Source organism: Polistes dominula, unplaced genomic scaffold (assembly GCF_049000335.1).
Source record: "Polistes dominula isolate Pdom_NZ unplaced genomic scaffold, Pdom_raw_medaka contig_37, whole genome shotgun sequence".
In the NCBI taxonomy this organism is placed as follows: Eukaryota; Metazoa; Arthropoda; class Insecta; order Hymenoptera; family Vespidae; genus Polistes; species Polistes dominula.
In genome coordinates this window covers 2,220,503-2,235,896 of record NW_028301169.1, presented here as the reverse complement: position 1 = coordinate 2,235,896, position 15,394 = coordinate 2,220,503, and the positions used below count along the sequence as shown (strand labels likewise).

The 15,394-nt window shown below is 24.6% G+C and overlaps 1 protein-coding gene across 1 annotated transcript in view; it reads right to left on the bottom strand.

Annotated features, from left to right (window-relative positions):
• Positions 1-1,020: 1,020 nt before the first annotated feature.
• Lapsyn (Leucine-rich repeat activity-regulated protein at synapses) overlaps positions 1,021-15,394 on the bottom strand; it is a 31,743-nt gene continuing 17,369 nt past the window's right edge. Inside the window, 3 exon segments of the mRNA XM_089179082.1 lie at positions 1,021-4,256; positions 4,258-4,899; positions 5,771-5,994. Of these exon segments, the coding sequence (XP_089035208.1) occupies positions 4,056-4,256; positions 4,258-4,899; positions 5,771-5,994 (1,067 nt within the window). The 3' untranslated portion in view covers positions 1,021-4,055.

The following is a 15,394-nucleotide window of genomic DNA, read 5'->3' as shown; positions in this document are numbered from 1 at the left end:
CCCTTAATATTGTCATCGTTTCCATTAATCGTTTTTGTTATACGAAAAAAAAAACAAAAAAAAATATTAATAAAACATTTATTTTACATTTATTACAATATATATTCTTCAATTTATTAAACCTCGACATTTATTATTCGCTTTGACGACTTTATGACAAAAGTGAAGGATAAGGAAAAATAAAAAAGGAAGAAAAAATTCTTGAAGCTGTTGAATATGCGAAGCACTTGAAATTCTCTTTTGCGAGCAATCGAGCATGAAACGTCAAAGAACTTGAAGTTGAGCTTATCCAAAAAGTCAAGGATGCCGCAAACATTTTTTAAAATCTCCTTTAGAAATTTTTCTTTAAATATCATCAGCAATTATTATGCACGTTCAGAACTTCTTCAAAAATCTTCGAATCTTCGAATCTTATCAAGTAAAATTCTCAATCGATTTCTTATAAATATTTTCTATTAAGATTATTTTTTTATGATGATTTTGTATGATATCGTAGTGGAAAAAATTTCGATGAAAAAGTCGTAAAATTCCATTCTCTATTTCTGATTTAAATAATAGAATTTTATGTTGAAAAGTAGTTACTAATATTGATAATAAATAAATTCTATTTTATTAAATATTAATATATTAAAATTATTTAATAATCAAAAATTTATTATTTTATTATAATAAATATAATATTAAATTATCTATAATATAATAAATATTATATTATCAATAATAATAAATATAATTATTATATTATATTGTATATATAATTTATCAAAGGAATGAAATAAAATAATATAATTATTATTATTATATATTAAATATTATTATATATTAAATATTAATATATATTAAAATTATTTAATAATCAAAAATTTATTATTTTAATATAGTTAATATAATATTAAATTATCTAGAATATAATAAATATTATATTATCAATTATAATAAATATAATTATATATATATAATTTAATAAAGGTATGAAATAAAATAATGTAGGATAAGAAAAATTAAAAATGAAACAATAAATATATTTTTTTAATTTAATTTTTTTAATATCGCATATCATTCGTTCACTTAAAGTGCATAAAGGTGCACAGCCCATAGCATTGGCAAGTTTACTTTAATATAATTGAAATAGAAAAAAAAAAAAAGAAAAAAGAAAAGGAATTCTTCAATTCTTTTCAAAAGTACATACACAACACGGACGTAGTTATTATTATTATTATTATTATTATTATTATTAATATTATTATTATTATTATTAATATTAATATTAAATTGGAACGCTCGTTTATAAATAATTTCATTGATTTTCGTGAATAATTAAACTAAAAATTAAAATGATATGTACAGAGTCGTAATAGTAGTAATAATTAGTTATTCACATCGTTCACACAAACATACACAACACACACACATACACACAAAACAGTTGTTTCTTTTGTTTTTAATGTTTTTCTCACTCATTGTTTTGTTGTTTACGTCTGTACAATAATGAATTATGTTGATTTATTTAAATAATCTGGCTCTATACACGTGGCCCTACTAAAAAAAAAAAAAAAATTACATCGAAATATTTTTATTTTTATTATATTATAAAAAAAAAAAACAACGTGATCATTTATTAATAATTATTAATTAGGTCCCCTTAGCAATTATTAGTTATTGACGTTTATAACATGTGTTACATTTTTTATTTTTTTGTATTATTTATTATTAATCATAATTGTCAACTTTTAATAAGCCATTGAATTTTTTAATTCTTTCAAATGTCCTTATTATTTATTATATTTTATATTATATTATATTATATTATTAATAATAACTTACATATATCGTATATATAACAATAATTTTCTATCTCGAATGAAAAGCGTTTGAAATGTTTATTTCGTTTGAAATTGAAATTAAGTTTAAGAAGAGGTCGATATATGTGTAGTAGAATTAGGATTTAATTTTCTAATTAATATTTTTTTATATAATATTATCGAATAGAACAACAACCATCCTATAATAATTATAATAACAATAACAATAATAATAATAATAATAATAATAATAATAATAATTATGGGTCATATCAGTTTGTCCCAAAAAATGTCTTTCTTTTATTTGACACTAAGTTTCACAATATTTTATGCGTAATATTTTTGTATGTTATTTTTTATTAAATAATATCGATTCCACTCTATATTATCATTTTCTTTATTGTTTATTATTTAACATAAAAAATATTGTTTATTAAAAATTATTTAAAAAATAAAAGAAACCTTTCGGGGATGACCAAATATTACAAACCGATGTATGATCGTTCTAAATATTTTTTTATGTTATTTTATTAAATAATATCGATTCCACTCTATATTATGTTTTTCTTTATTGTTTATTATTTAACATAAAAAATATTGTGCCCATAAAATTATTTAAAAAAAGAAAACAAAATGAAAGAAACTTTTGGGGATGACCTAATATTACAAACTGACGTATGATTGTTTTATTATTATTATTATTATTATTATTGTTATTATTATTATTATTGTTATTATCATTGTTATTATTATTGAAATATTTTATAAAACGACAAATCGTTTTATAGAAAAATAGTGTAAAACTTACTCGCAAAGAGGAAAAAGATTTCTTTTTTTTTTTTTCCGTACAGTCTCGTTTTTCGCGTTGTTGACTAATTTCGTACACGCGTTTTGTTTGTTTGTTTATAATAAGAGAAAAAAAAAAAAGAAAATAAATATACAATTATCTTAATGAAAGTAATGAATTGTCTATTATCTATCAAACGAGTACGTTGAAATATATATATATTTGTTTAAATAATCGAACGATTTTGTACAACCAAATGCGAACTATTAATATCTACCCTAAGTCTACTAAGTGCCACAATTGTTTTTAAATAGAGAGAAGAATTATCAAAATAGAAAATAAAATAAAAAATAAAAAAAGAAAAGAACATTTTTATCTTTATCTTATTATAAAATATTCAAAGTACTATTATCTAAGATAATTTTATAGGACAAAATCTTAAGTACAATTATTTCGTTTACGATGTAAAATCATTTGTTGTTTTTGTCGAACATTCTATTATCCTTGTATTTAAGTCCTGTAATTTGTGCACACATATTATACACATATATGTGCATATTATATTAATGTATATGTGTGTATATATATATATATATATACTATAGAATAACAAAACAATATATACTTTCATCATAACATACAATATATATGTGTGTATAAAAAGGATACAATATGCAAAAAAAAAAAACACATACACACACATACATACATAAACATACATATAGGAGAAGATTGATTCCAAAAAATTATATAACGGGTGACGAGAATAAAAATAAATGAAAAAATACAAGGAACGAACGAACGAACGAACGAACGAACGATAATATGCCAAGTTATAATAGTTTTTAAGGCTTAAGTACATATACACATACATTACATACATACACTGTGAAATTCTACCAGAGCATACATAAACTTTCATACTCAAACACGAGAGAGAGAGATAGAGAGAGATAGAGAGAGATAGAGAGAGAGAGATCACAGTCCCAAAAGATACGTCGTTGTTGTTCTGCGAGTCTACCTGAGACTTATACTTGAACGTTTTCAACGTAAATCCTCTTGAAAGTATTCCCTAGAGGAGCAAACACAACGATGAGGAGGGGATGGGGGTAGGGTAGGGGCCAAATACTCTCCTTGAGGTATCGAAACCTCTTTTGCCACCCCCACCCCCTCCCCTCCCCCAATCCCTTCTTCCTTCTTCTTCTTCTTCTTCGGCTTTTCTCCTTAAGTTCAATATCCTCGATAACGATGAAATCTTTCGATCGTAGCAAAGAAGAAAAAGAAGAAGAAGAAGAAAAAATGGATCCGTGCTTGCTGTGAGGTAAACGAGAGAAAAATGCTCAACTTTTATATTTTACGATTAACAAGAAAAAAAAAAAATATGAAAAGAAGAAACCATTTTTTTTCCATTCTCCTCCTCCGTTAGAGGAAAAAAATCCTCAAAATAAAAATGAAAGTAGTATATTTTATTTTTCACTTTCGTGTTTCAAATTGCTATTTAGTAATTGGGTATTAGCATTATTGGCAGCAATACGTTGTTGTTCCTTCATTAATTTATCTTTCTTCCTTTTGTTACGTTTATGTAAACATAGTAATACGAGAAATGCTATAAATATGAAACAGGCTGCCGAAGATGCCAAGATGATCCACATGTTACGTGTTTTTTTTCGTTTGCATTTGTATCCTGAGGATGTTTGTACATTCATCGTAGATCGTTAAAGTGTCATTGCTAAAGGTGACATTTTTTCCATTGCAACGTTTAAACGCCGCAGGTGTACAATTGTAATCAGGCTTGAATTTAATCTCACGTAATTTCAACCAACTTTTCATAACGACGCATTCGCAATTGTCTTCTTCAAGATTGAGCGGATTTTTCGTAGCATCGAGCGATTTTAAATTACAAAAACGCGCCAATTCTCTCGTTGTTATTTTAGTAATCATATTTTCGGAAACGTTTAATTGCGTAAGTGTTGGTAAATATCCCATTTCCGGTAATTTGGTTAATTTGTTGCGATGCAATTGAAGAAAATTAAGAGGCGATGTTACTTCAGTTTGAAACACAGAATCGCCAAATTTGTTAACTGCAAGATAAACTTTACGCAAGTAGGGTAATTGAAAGAGATTCTTTGGTAAATTGTCGCAACCATTTTTTGTTAGATCGAGAACTTCGAGATAATATTGTCGTGAGAATGCGGATTCTTCGATGTTTTGTATAAAATTATCGCCAAGATAAATGAAGGCCAATTTTGTGTACGATGAAAAACTGTCGTTGTGCAGATCACGTATTCGGCTGAATGATGCATCAAGGATCTGTTAACAATTTCAAAGAAAAAACAAGATTATAAATTATTTAATTAATTATTAATTTTTTTTTTTCGTATATATTTATTTACATAATGATGATGATGATGATGATAATAATTTGTCTTTTATTACTTTATTTTCGTATATATTGTTATTTTAACGATGCATTTATTTTATTGAAAGAATAGAAATTAATACAGTAATTTAATTAATTTAATTAATTACATTATTATATTATATATTTAATTATATAATCTAATAATATATATAATAATTTAATAAAATATTTAATTATATAATTATATTATAATAATTAATTTATATTCAATTATTATATTATTTAATGTAACTGTAAATAAACAGTGTTATATGTTAAGTATTTATAATTAAAAATAGAATGTGTGTTTTTATTATTTTTATTTTTGTAATTTATATTTTGGTTATTTTTATTTTTTTTAAATATCTTACTTGTATATTAGAATTAAAATCATATATTAGAATTTCTTCTATTTATTTATTTATTTATTTTATTTTTTTTTATTATATTTTTATTATATTATTTTATAAATTTTTTTATTTTCTTATATTTATTTTTTCTTCAATATTTATTTACACAATGATACGTTCATAAATCAACAACGTTTACTACTTTAATTCATATATATCATTATTTTAACAATTAATTATTAAAATAATAATAATTAATAACAATAATTTATTTTATTATCCACATTATTAATTTGTTAACATAAAAATCAAATGATATTCATCATAATTCGGATATATGATTTAAATCAATTTTAATTGAACAATGTTATATGTTAAATGTTTATAATTAAAAATAGAACGTATGCTTTTATTTTTTTTTTTATCTTACCTGTATATTAGAATTTAAATCACGAGGAATTTCTTCTAATTTTGGGTCAGAACATCTAACTTGTAACATCGAATAGGCCTTACTATATCGACAATGAACCTTAGACGATTCCTGTTTCTCAGCAAACCCCATAGACGTAGATCCAAGGATCAATACGTCGGATGCAGCGGTGGTCATGGTAAGACCAACCACAATAATACTGCTCACAACGTATAAATTCATACCTGTAAAAAATTAATACAATTATTTATTATTTTATATCAATTAATACAATTTTTCTTCTAACATTTTTTTTTTTTTTTGAAATTAACTTAATAATTGTTTTTATTATAAATCTCGAATTAAAATAATTAAATTTAAATTTAAATTTAAATGTAATTTAATTTAATTTAATAATTTAATTCAATTATTACATTTTTTCATCTAATATTTTTTTTTTTGCAATTAAATTAATAATTTTTGGGGGGGATATAAAATCTCGAATGAAAATACTTTAATTTAAATTTAAATTTAATTGAAACACTGATACACACACTGATAATAAAATAAAAATTAGGACAAATTAAAAAATATTTTTATTTCCAAATTAAATTCCTATATTTTTTTTTCTTTTTTTTAATTTAAAATCTAGAATTAAAATAATTTAATTAAAAATTCGAATAATATAAACACTGACACTGATAATAAAATAAAAATTAAGAAAAAGTAACCAATTTTATATTTCCAATTTAATTTCTGTATATTTTGTTTTATTTCAAATCTAAAATTAAAATAATTTAATTAAGAATTATAACAATTCAAACACTTATACGGGATAATAATACGAATTAAGAAAAATTTTAAATTATTATTATATTTTTGTCTTCTTCTTCTTCTTTTATTTTTTTTTTTTTATTAAGTAGAAGAAGAAAGTGGTGCACGTTTTAATTAAAGATAAATAACGTTGAGAATATATCCTCCACTCTTTCTTTTCTTCTTTGTACAAAAGAAGAAAATATACGACAAAAGAGAAGAAATATATATATATATATATTTATATAAAAGACAGAAAACGAAAGATATTTGAAATCCAGACTTATTTTCCAAGCCGAGTTGTACTAATATCTTAGGTAATCTAAACGTAGGAAAAAGATAGAAAACGTGTATTGAAAGTTATAAATGTATAGTAGGGACTTTTCTCTACTTTATATAAACACCGTGTGTTGGTACATGGATCTCGACGTACTTAAAGAAAATGTTAGTGAAGTAGAAAGAGAAAAGATACAAGATAGAAAGAACTAGGCAACCCTAATAGTAAATGTTGATGGTTGTGTGTTGGTTTGGGTTGGTATAGCTTTACCAATTCGAAACCAGAGAAGAAGAAGAAGAAGAAGAAGAAGAAGAAGCTGCTGTTGATGCTACTCTGTTGGAGGCTGGAAAACCTTCTGAAGAAATGGTAAAAGCAACCACAAAACTTTTACAAATAGTGTGGAGAAATAAAGAAAAAGAATTTCGAGTAGCATTAATCCAAAGATCCAAACCACACACACATACACACACACACACACACGAGTTTGTTACATATATATATATATATATATATATATATATATATATATATATATGAAACCTGGTTAATAAAAAGCTTCAAAAGCTTTTATTTTTCTTGTTTATACTAAAATTGTTCTTCAAATTGATTAAATTATTTTATCTTATTTCGTTTTGATCAAAATGTTCATTTAATTTGATCTAAGATAAACTTGTTTCTCATTAAATTATTTATTGTGACTCATATGAGCCTAAATATGATGGTTTTGTGTAGATATAGGTTAGGTTATGTTCAAATGTTTCGCGCACTCACCGAATTCTATGACCAACAGATGGCACTGGACTTAATTGTATCTTTTTCTTTTATTTTTCAATTAATTAATTATTTTCTAAATAAATTAATGTAACAAAAACCCAGCTGTATACGAATACAACGTTGTATCCAAATTTCAAGACAATCGATAAAGTACTTTTGTATGTATGTAAAGATAAAGGTTAGGGTTAGGTTATGTTCAAATGTTTCGCGCGCTCACCAAAATCTATGACCAACAGATGGCGCTGGACTTACCTGTATCATTTTCTTTCATTTTTCAAGTAATTATTTATTTTATAAATAAATTAATGTAATAAAAACCTAGCTGTATACAAAAACACAACATTGAGTCACAATTTTCAGACAATCGGCACAAACGAAATCTACATTTATATATATATATATCTTTTAAACAAATAAAAATAAGAATAAGAAGAAGTAGAAGTAAAGTTAAGCGAATAACTCTATTCTACATCAATTGAAAAGCAATTGAATTCAATTAACGAATTTTGAAAACTCAAGCAAGCAAGCAAGCAAACAAACAAACAAGCAAGCAAGCAAGCAATTACGATTGCGAATGATATCGATTTTCCAAGAGATCCTCGGGGTTTTAAATCGTCGAAAAACTTTCCATTTCTCTTACATCCTTATTCCACCATCAACATGGATATAAAATAATAGGTAGTTGGAAGAAAAAAATAAAAAAATAAAAAAAAATGGGCAAAGAAAGATATAGATCCGCAAAAATCACTCGAATACTTCAACATCCAAGAGTAAATCCGACCGAATGAAAGAGAATACAGGGTGGGGGGAAAGGGGAGTAGGGGAGGGGGCAAGATAAAAAGCTTCATGAACTCGAGAAAAGCTCTCGGATAAAAGTATTGAAGCTTTGTATCCTATCCTTGTTGTCTAAAAAAAAAAAAATAAAAAAAAAATAAAAAAAAGAAAGAAAAATCCATTAAAAATGTTCATAGGTCAACGTACGAGAAATTTTACAAAATACGAACGAGAAAACATAGATTAACGAATAAGCAGATTTATTTTTTTTTAGGGAAGGGAGGAAGGGGGTGTAGTTTAAAATAAACGTAATATATTAAATATTATTGAAATACAACAAGGGTTTTACATATATATATATAGTTACAGATCGTTTCAATTAAATTTTGCAAAAGTTAAAACGAGAACAACGAATCTGTCATTCGATATCCGTTTAACTCGTTTCGCATTCAAAAGATGGAATATAACCATTATTTTGTGTCTTTCTCTTTTTTTTTTTTTTTCGAATCCTATCTGACTAAGAAAATAACTAGTACTACCCCCACCCCCTCCCCCAGCATCTCATCTTCCAGCCCTCACTCTTCCGACCGAATTGAAATTCACCGTGGCTCGTTATTATCCAAAAGAAGAAATCGAACACGAATGGTTTTTCTTCTATCTATCTATCTATTCATTCTATCTATATATCTATCTATCTATTTATCTACCTATCTATCGATCTATCTATTTCTGAAAAATTTTCTTTCAAAAAAAAAAGAAAAGGAAAGGAAATGTACATAACCTCGTTATCATAACCTCTATTATACGACAATATAATAAAAAATAATGTAAATATAATAATATAATAAATATAAATAATATAAATATAATGAAAAATAATATAATAATAAAAAAATAGTAATTTTCTAAAAAATATGTTACTATAAGAATAATAAAAAATATTAATAATTCATGAAGAAGAATTTAAAAATAAGACAAAATATAAAAATAAACAGAAAGTAAGGTAATCGTAGACAAGATGAAAAATAAGTAAAACAAGAAAGAAAAAAATTGATATCAAGAGATTATTTTTCAAGTTTTTTAATCTTACAAACCATCTTTATATATATATATTATATATTATAAATTTCCACATAGTTTAATCGTTTTCTTATTGGATTCTTAACATTTTTAAGATTAAAACTACGGATAAAGTTCGAATAACAAAAATAAAAAAAAAATAAAAAAAATACCTCATCGATGAGAATTATTAAAAGAGTAATTTAGTTATTGAAGAACAAGTTGAAACAATTTGTTATTAATATAAAATAAAAATAAAAAATAATATAATAAAAATTAATAATAAAAATTAATAATAAAAAAAGATACTACTTTGATGAGAGTTATTAAAAAAATAATTCCGGTAAAGTTTAGTAAGTTTATAAGTTTGGTAAGAATTATAAACAATTTCTTATTAATATAAAATAAAAATAACAAATAATATAATAATTAAAATAAAAATATACTACATCGATGAGAGTTATTAACAAAATAATTCATTTAATTGTTCAACAAACAAGTTTAAACAATTTGTTATTAATATAAAATAATATAATAATTATAAAACATTTCTCTGATAAAACATAACTTAAGAAAAATAAAATGAAAATAAAAATGAAGAATTACTTTTCTCTTCCTAGCAACGATTTGCGAGATATTATCGATCCTACGAAACTATACTTTTATCAAGATTATATACCCATACACACACACGCACACATACACACATATACATACATATATATATATAATAAAACAAGTATTTTCAATAAAATGAAGTCAAAATAAAGAAGTTTAACATAAGAGCATTAATTTAAAGTTTAGCGCAATAAAAAAAAAAAGGGAGTTTAAGTAAGAAAATAAATTAGGTAAACGTTTTATCGACTATTCATCGACCCAACCAACCAACCAATCAACCAACAAACCAACAACAACAATAATAAAAATTAAAAAAAAAAAAGAAAAGAAAAACAACGCCAGTATCGACAATGACGAAAGGAAATTGGACAAACATCTTTTTAAGTATTTCATCGACAAAATTCGAGAGAAAGGTAAACGACCATTGGTCGGACTAAAAAGTCAGATCCCCTTCTCTCCCCCCCCACCTCCACACATACACATACACATACCTACATTGAATAGGGAAAAGAAAAAAAAGAAAAAGCGTAGTGGGTGACACGCCGTGGATGGCAAAAGTATTGCCAACGAGACGACTACGACGACAAGTTGGAAAAAGAGTTTGTCAAGCGACCTGATAAACTACTGTCGAAAGTCTGAAAGACGCGAATGAAAAAAAAAAAAAAAAGAAAAAAGAAAAAAAGAAAGAAAAAGATAGAAAAGTGTCACGAGAGTAAGAGAGTCTCTTCTTCAAGCGATTTCACGGAAGTGGAAGCGGTAGAGTAGGTGATGAGAAAGGGTATGATGGAAAAAGAGTTAAAAAAAAAAAAAAAACTAGGAAAAAAAGAGAAATGAAAAAAACAGAGAGAGAGAGAGAGAGAGAGAGAGAGAATAAGATGTGAGATGATGGTACTAGGCAGGTCAGTTTTCTTGGACACGAAGAAATACGCTGCTAGTGGAATCGAGAATCATAAAAAGCGAAATAACTCAACACGAAAAGGGGATCGTAAAAGTTGAAAATAAAAATCATTTGATGTCTCGGAGAGGAGAAAGAGGGTTTCTCTTTCCTCTCTTTTACGTGTTTCAACTCCCCTCACTTTCTCAGTTCTACTCTTCTAACCTTTTTGCTCCTTAATTTTCACATTTATCGGTTTATTTTATCAAAGGAAAATATAAGACTTCGAAAACTCACTTATATCATAGTTTATTAACTGTTTGGTTGTTCTTATTCCTGTTAATGATATCTTATATTAGATTTTAAGTCTATAAATGTGAGAATGATCAAAGTATTCGATTATATATAGTAAGTTTGTTTATATATTATGTGTGCATCTTTACTTCCAATATTTTCCTACAGATGGCTTATAGAAAAATGGTGAAAGGAAGGTTCTTCGAAAATTCACTTATATCATAGTTTATTAACTGTTTGGTTGTTCTTATTCCTATTAATGATATCTTATATTAGATTTTAAGTCTATAAATGTGGGAATTGATCAAAGTAAATCGATTATATATAGTAAAGTTGCTTATATATTATGTGTACATCTTTACTTCCAATATTTTCCTACAGATGGCTTATAGAAAAATGGTGGAAGCAAAAGGTTATGCACCTAATACGATCAAAGGTATTTTAAAGTACTTTAATAAATATTGTAATGAATGTTGGATATATATTACAGTTTAAATAATATCGGATATATAACCTGTTAATTTATATTTTTACTGGGTTGTATTTTTTTTTATTTATTTATTTTTTTTTAAACTTTCAAACGATCAAAGGTTTCAGTTTTAATTACTTTATTATTTAGTTTCATCGCGGAATGATTAATTATTTTTATTAACTGTTATTATTATTATTATTATTACTTATATCTCTTTTGATATACTCATAAAGTATTTATTTAAATATTTTATAAATATTTTATAAATGATAAACACGGGGAATGATATTAACATTGAAATTTGTTGGTTCAAAAAGAAATTATTATTTTTAAAGAACAAATTTTTATTCGTGGAAGATTTGTAACAGTGGATTTTGGATTTTTTTTTAAATATTTTTAATCAAAATATTTATAAATGCAAACATTGATGGTATACACTCTATGTATATGTAAATAAAATAGAAATGTAAACAAAAAACAAACTTTCGTGTTTGCTAAAAAAAACATATGTTCATCGTGTGTACTTCGAAAAAAAAATATATATATATAAAAAAAATATCTACAACGAATCCTAAAAATTTGATTATATTTTTATTTCTTTTTTTCTCTTATTTGTTTCAACTTTATATAAAATAGAACGAAAAATAAAAAGTAGAATGAACTGGAAATTGTTTATCGATTTTTGTCACGATGATCAATTATTTATAACACGTGATAACAAATTATAATTAATTAGTGACTTATACTTTGTACAATTATTCTTAATACTAACTCGAAAAAATGAGTTTTGAAAAAAAAGATTAAAAAAGAAAAAACAAAAATACATTTTAATAATCGTAATGGAAAGCACGAAAAGCTCGAAGCATTAATAAAATACTTTTGAATATTCCTAATTTTAGCAACATTATTTGTTTTTTTTTTTTTTTCCTAGATATTCAAATAATTTCCTAATTTTAATTTTCAAAACACGCGTAAAAATAACATGAAGAAAAATATAAAATGCAAACGTTCTATTCATTTTTATTATTTGACGAATAATCCTCATTTTCTTTTTTGTTTTTTTATTTCAAGGAAACGATTTCAAATAAATGAAGACAAAAATATCTGATATAATTTGTTAACAAATTAATTGCGTATAAATATCAAAAGTGAACGATTAATAAATTACTACAAATTAAAATAGACACGAAAAGGGGGGGGAAGGGAAAAGGGGGAAGAAGAAAAAAAAGCGACAATGAAAGGAATGCATTGAAATGCAACGAAGCATGCATTTTATTATATTAATTCTAATAACGTATGTATATGTAAAAAAAATGATCATTGTGGAACGTGCATATCATTTTCAACGAATAGGAAATAATAATGAATCGTTCAACATATCTAGTGGTATCGTATTCAGATAACGATCTAGTATATCATTACGGTAACATGACATTGATTTCTTTTAATTTTTGTATGTGTGTGTGCACATATCATTGCATAATAAATAATTATTTCATTCTCGAAGATCAAATGACTGAAGCAATACAAATAACATATATATATATATATATTGTTTGTTTTTAGTATATGTATTTGTATTTTCATTTAGTTATTTCATTATGTATTTATAATAATTATATTTATAGCAATCTTTATATTTATAGTAATTTTGTATATTTATTTTATATTTATAGTACCTAATTATATTTATGGTATTTTTTATATTTATAGTAATTTTAGTTTTAGTAATTATATTTATGGTATTTTTATTAATATTATAATTTATATAATAATAATAATAATTATTATTATTATTTTTATAATTTATATTTTTATTATTATTATAACCATTTATTTTGTGGTATTTTTTATATTTGTAGAAATGTTATTTTTAGTAATTTTATTTATAGTAATTTTTTATATTTATTTTACATTTATAATATTTTTTATATTTATAGTAATTTTATTTAAAGTAATTAAATTTATAGTAATTTTTTATATCTATAGTAATTATATTTATAGTATTTTTTATATTCATAGTAATACACAGAATGTGTTTTTAAAAAAAATCCTTTTAATGAACTAAAACAGGAAGAACAACAACAAAATTCTAAATTTAATTTTAACCCTCTGTGGGCCAAATTTTTTTTTTCAATCCAAAAAAATTAGGAGAATTAAAAATCAGCAATTATAAACATGTATATGCAAATGAACCAAAATTTTTTTGTTTAAACAATTTTATTGCAGTATATTCAATATGTGACTTTCAGGTAACAACGGCCTATAATATTCGAACTTTTGTGTATAAAAACTTAAGCGTGAAATTCTACGAAACAGTTTTCACTTGACGTTACAAATAAATATATATAAATATACTTCATCTTTTCGCACGTCCTTTGATGGAAATATTGTACTTGGTCATCTTTTTATATTCTTTAAAATTGTTTATCTACATTGGTGGAAAAAAAAGGTCCTTTTTTTTACGGATTCCTTTGTACTCCTGACGTAGACAGGATGCAATTTTAATTTTAAATGGTAATAAGTTAAATTGATTCCTGGGTCTTACAGAATGCAATGAACAGTTTTGCTTATATAACAGCTAAGCATTGACCACCGGTCTAACTTATCTATTTTTTTCGTAAATATTTATCCTTTTAGAATCTTTGAATCTTTTCCGCAAATAAAACTGATAAAAATGGTCAAGAATTTTTGCTGCAACGAATTCTTCAACTATTTCCAACATTCGATGGAACACAAAAGCGTGATCCTAAATATACAGAAGATTTCTTTATAGGCCAATGTTACTTCAAAGTAACAGAACTTTATCATAAAAAAATATTTAAAAAATGATATTTGAAATGCAAAAAAATTAGTCTTTATGGATTTTCCAACTCAGAACTACTATATAAATAATTTTTTATTCGGTAAATACCGACAGAAACAAAAATAATATCAATGAAAAAAGAAGGTTTCACTTGCTTTTACTACAGACAGTTGGTACAACATTTATTTTGTTATTTTATGTTAATTATGCTAGTAACCATCATGTATATGGTATTAGTTGTCTCGGAAAGATTTAAAAATTAAGATGAATATGACATTTCATTAAAAAAATTAAAATTGTTTAGTAAAATGCTGAAAAATGAATATGTTACTTAAAAGTTACACGGGCCCATAGAGGGTTAACACAGATATTTAAAAGTGGTGGATGGTGGTTGGTATATCATGAACACGCATACACACACACACACACACACACACAAATACATTTTTTTTTAATGAAAAACGAGTACACATTCGTAACAGACCCTATCAGTTAGCTAATAAAAGATTCAAATGAAGTTTAGTCAAACAATTTCAACAACGTCCTTTTTATTAATATTAAAAGATTTTCTATCTAAAGAAAAAAAAAAAAACAAACAAACAAAGAAAATCAAGGGGGGTGGGGGTGGGGGTGGGGGTGGGGGTTTTAAAGAAAAAAGTTTTAATGTTACATTCCAAAGAAATTTCGGATACCTCTCTTTGGGTTTACTTAAATAATACAAGAACGAGAGAGAACAAAATAGAAGAGAGAATTCGAAAAATTTCAATTACAATGTCGGTCCTGAGTTACCGAAGATGAAAGATCGAACAAGAACAAGAAGAAACGGACACACACACACACAGTACGGGGGTAAAGAAGAGGAGTTGAAAATGGGTTGCTTTTGG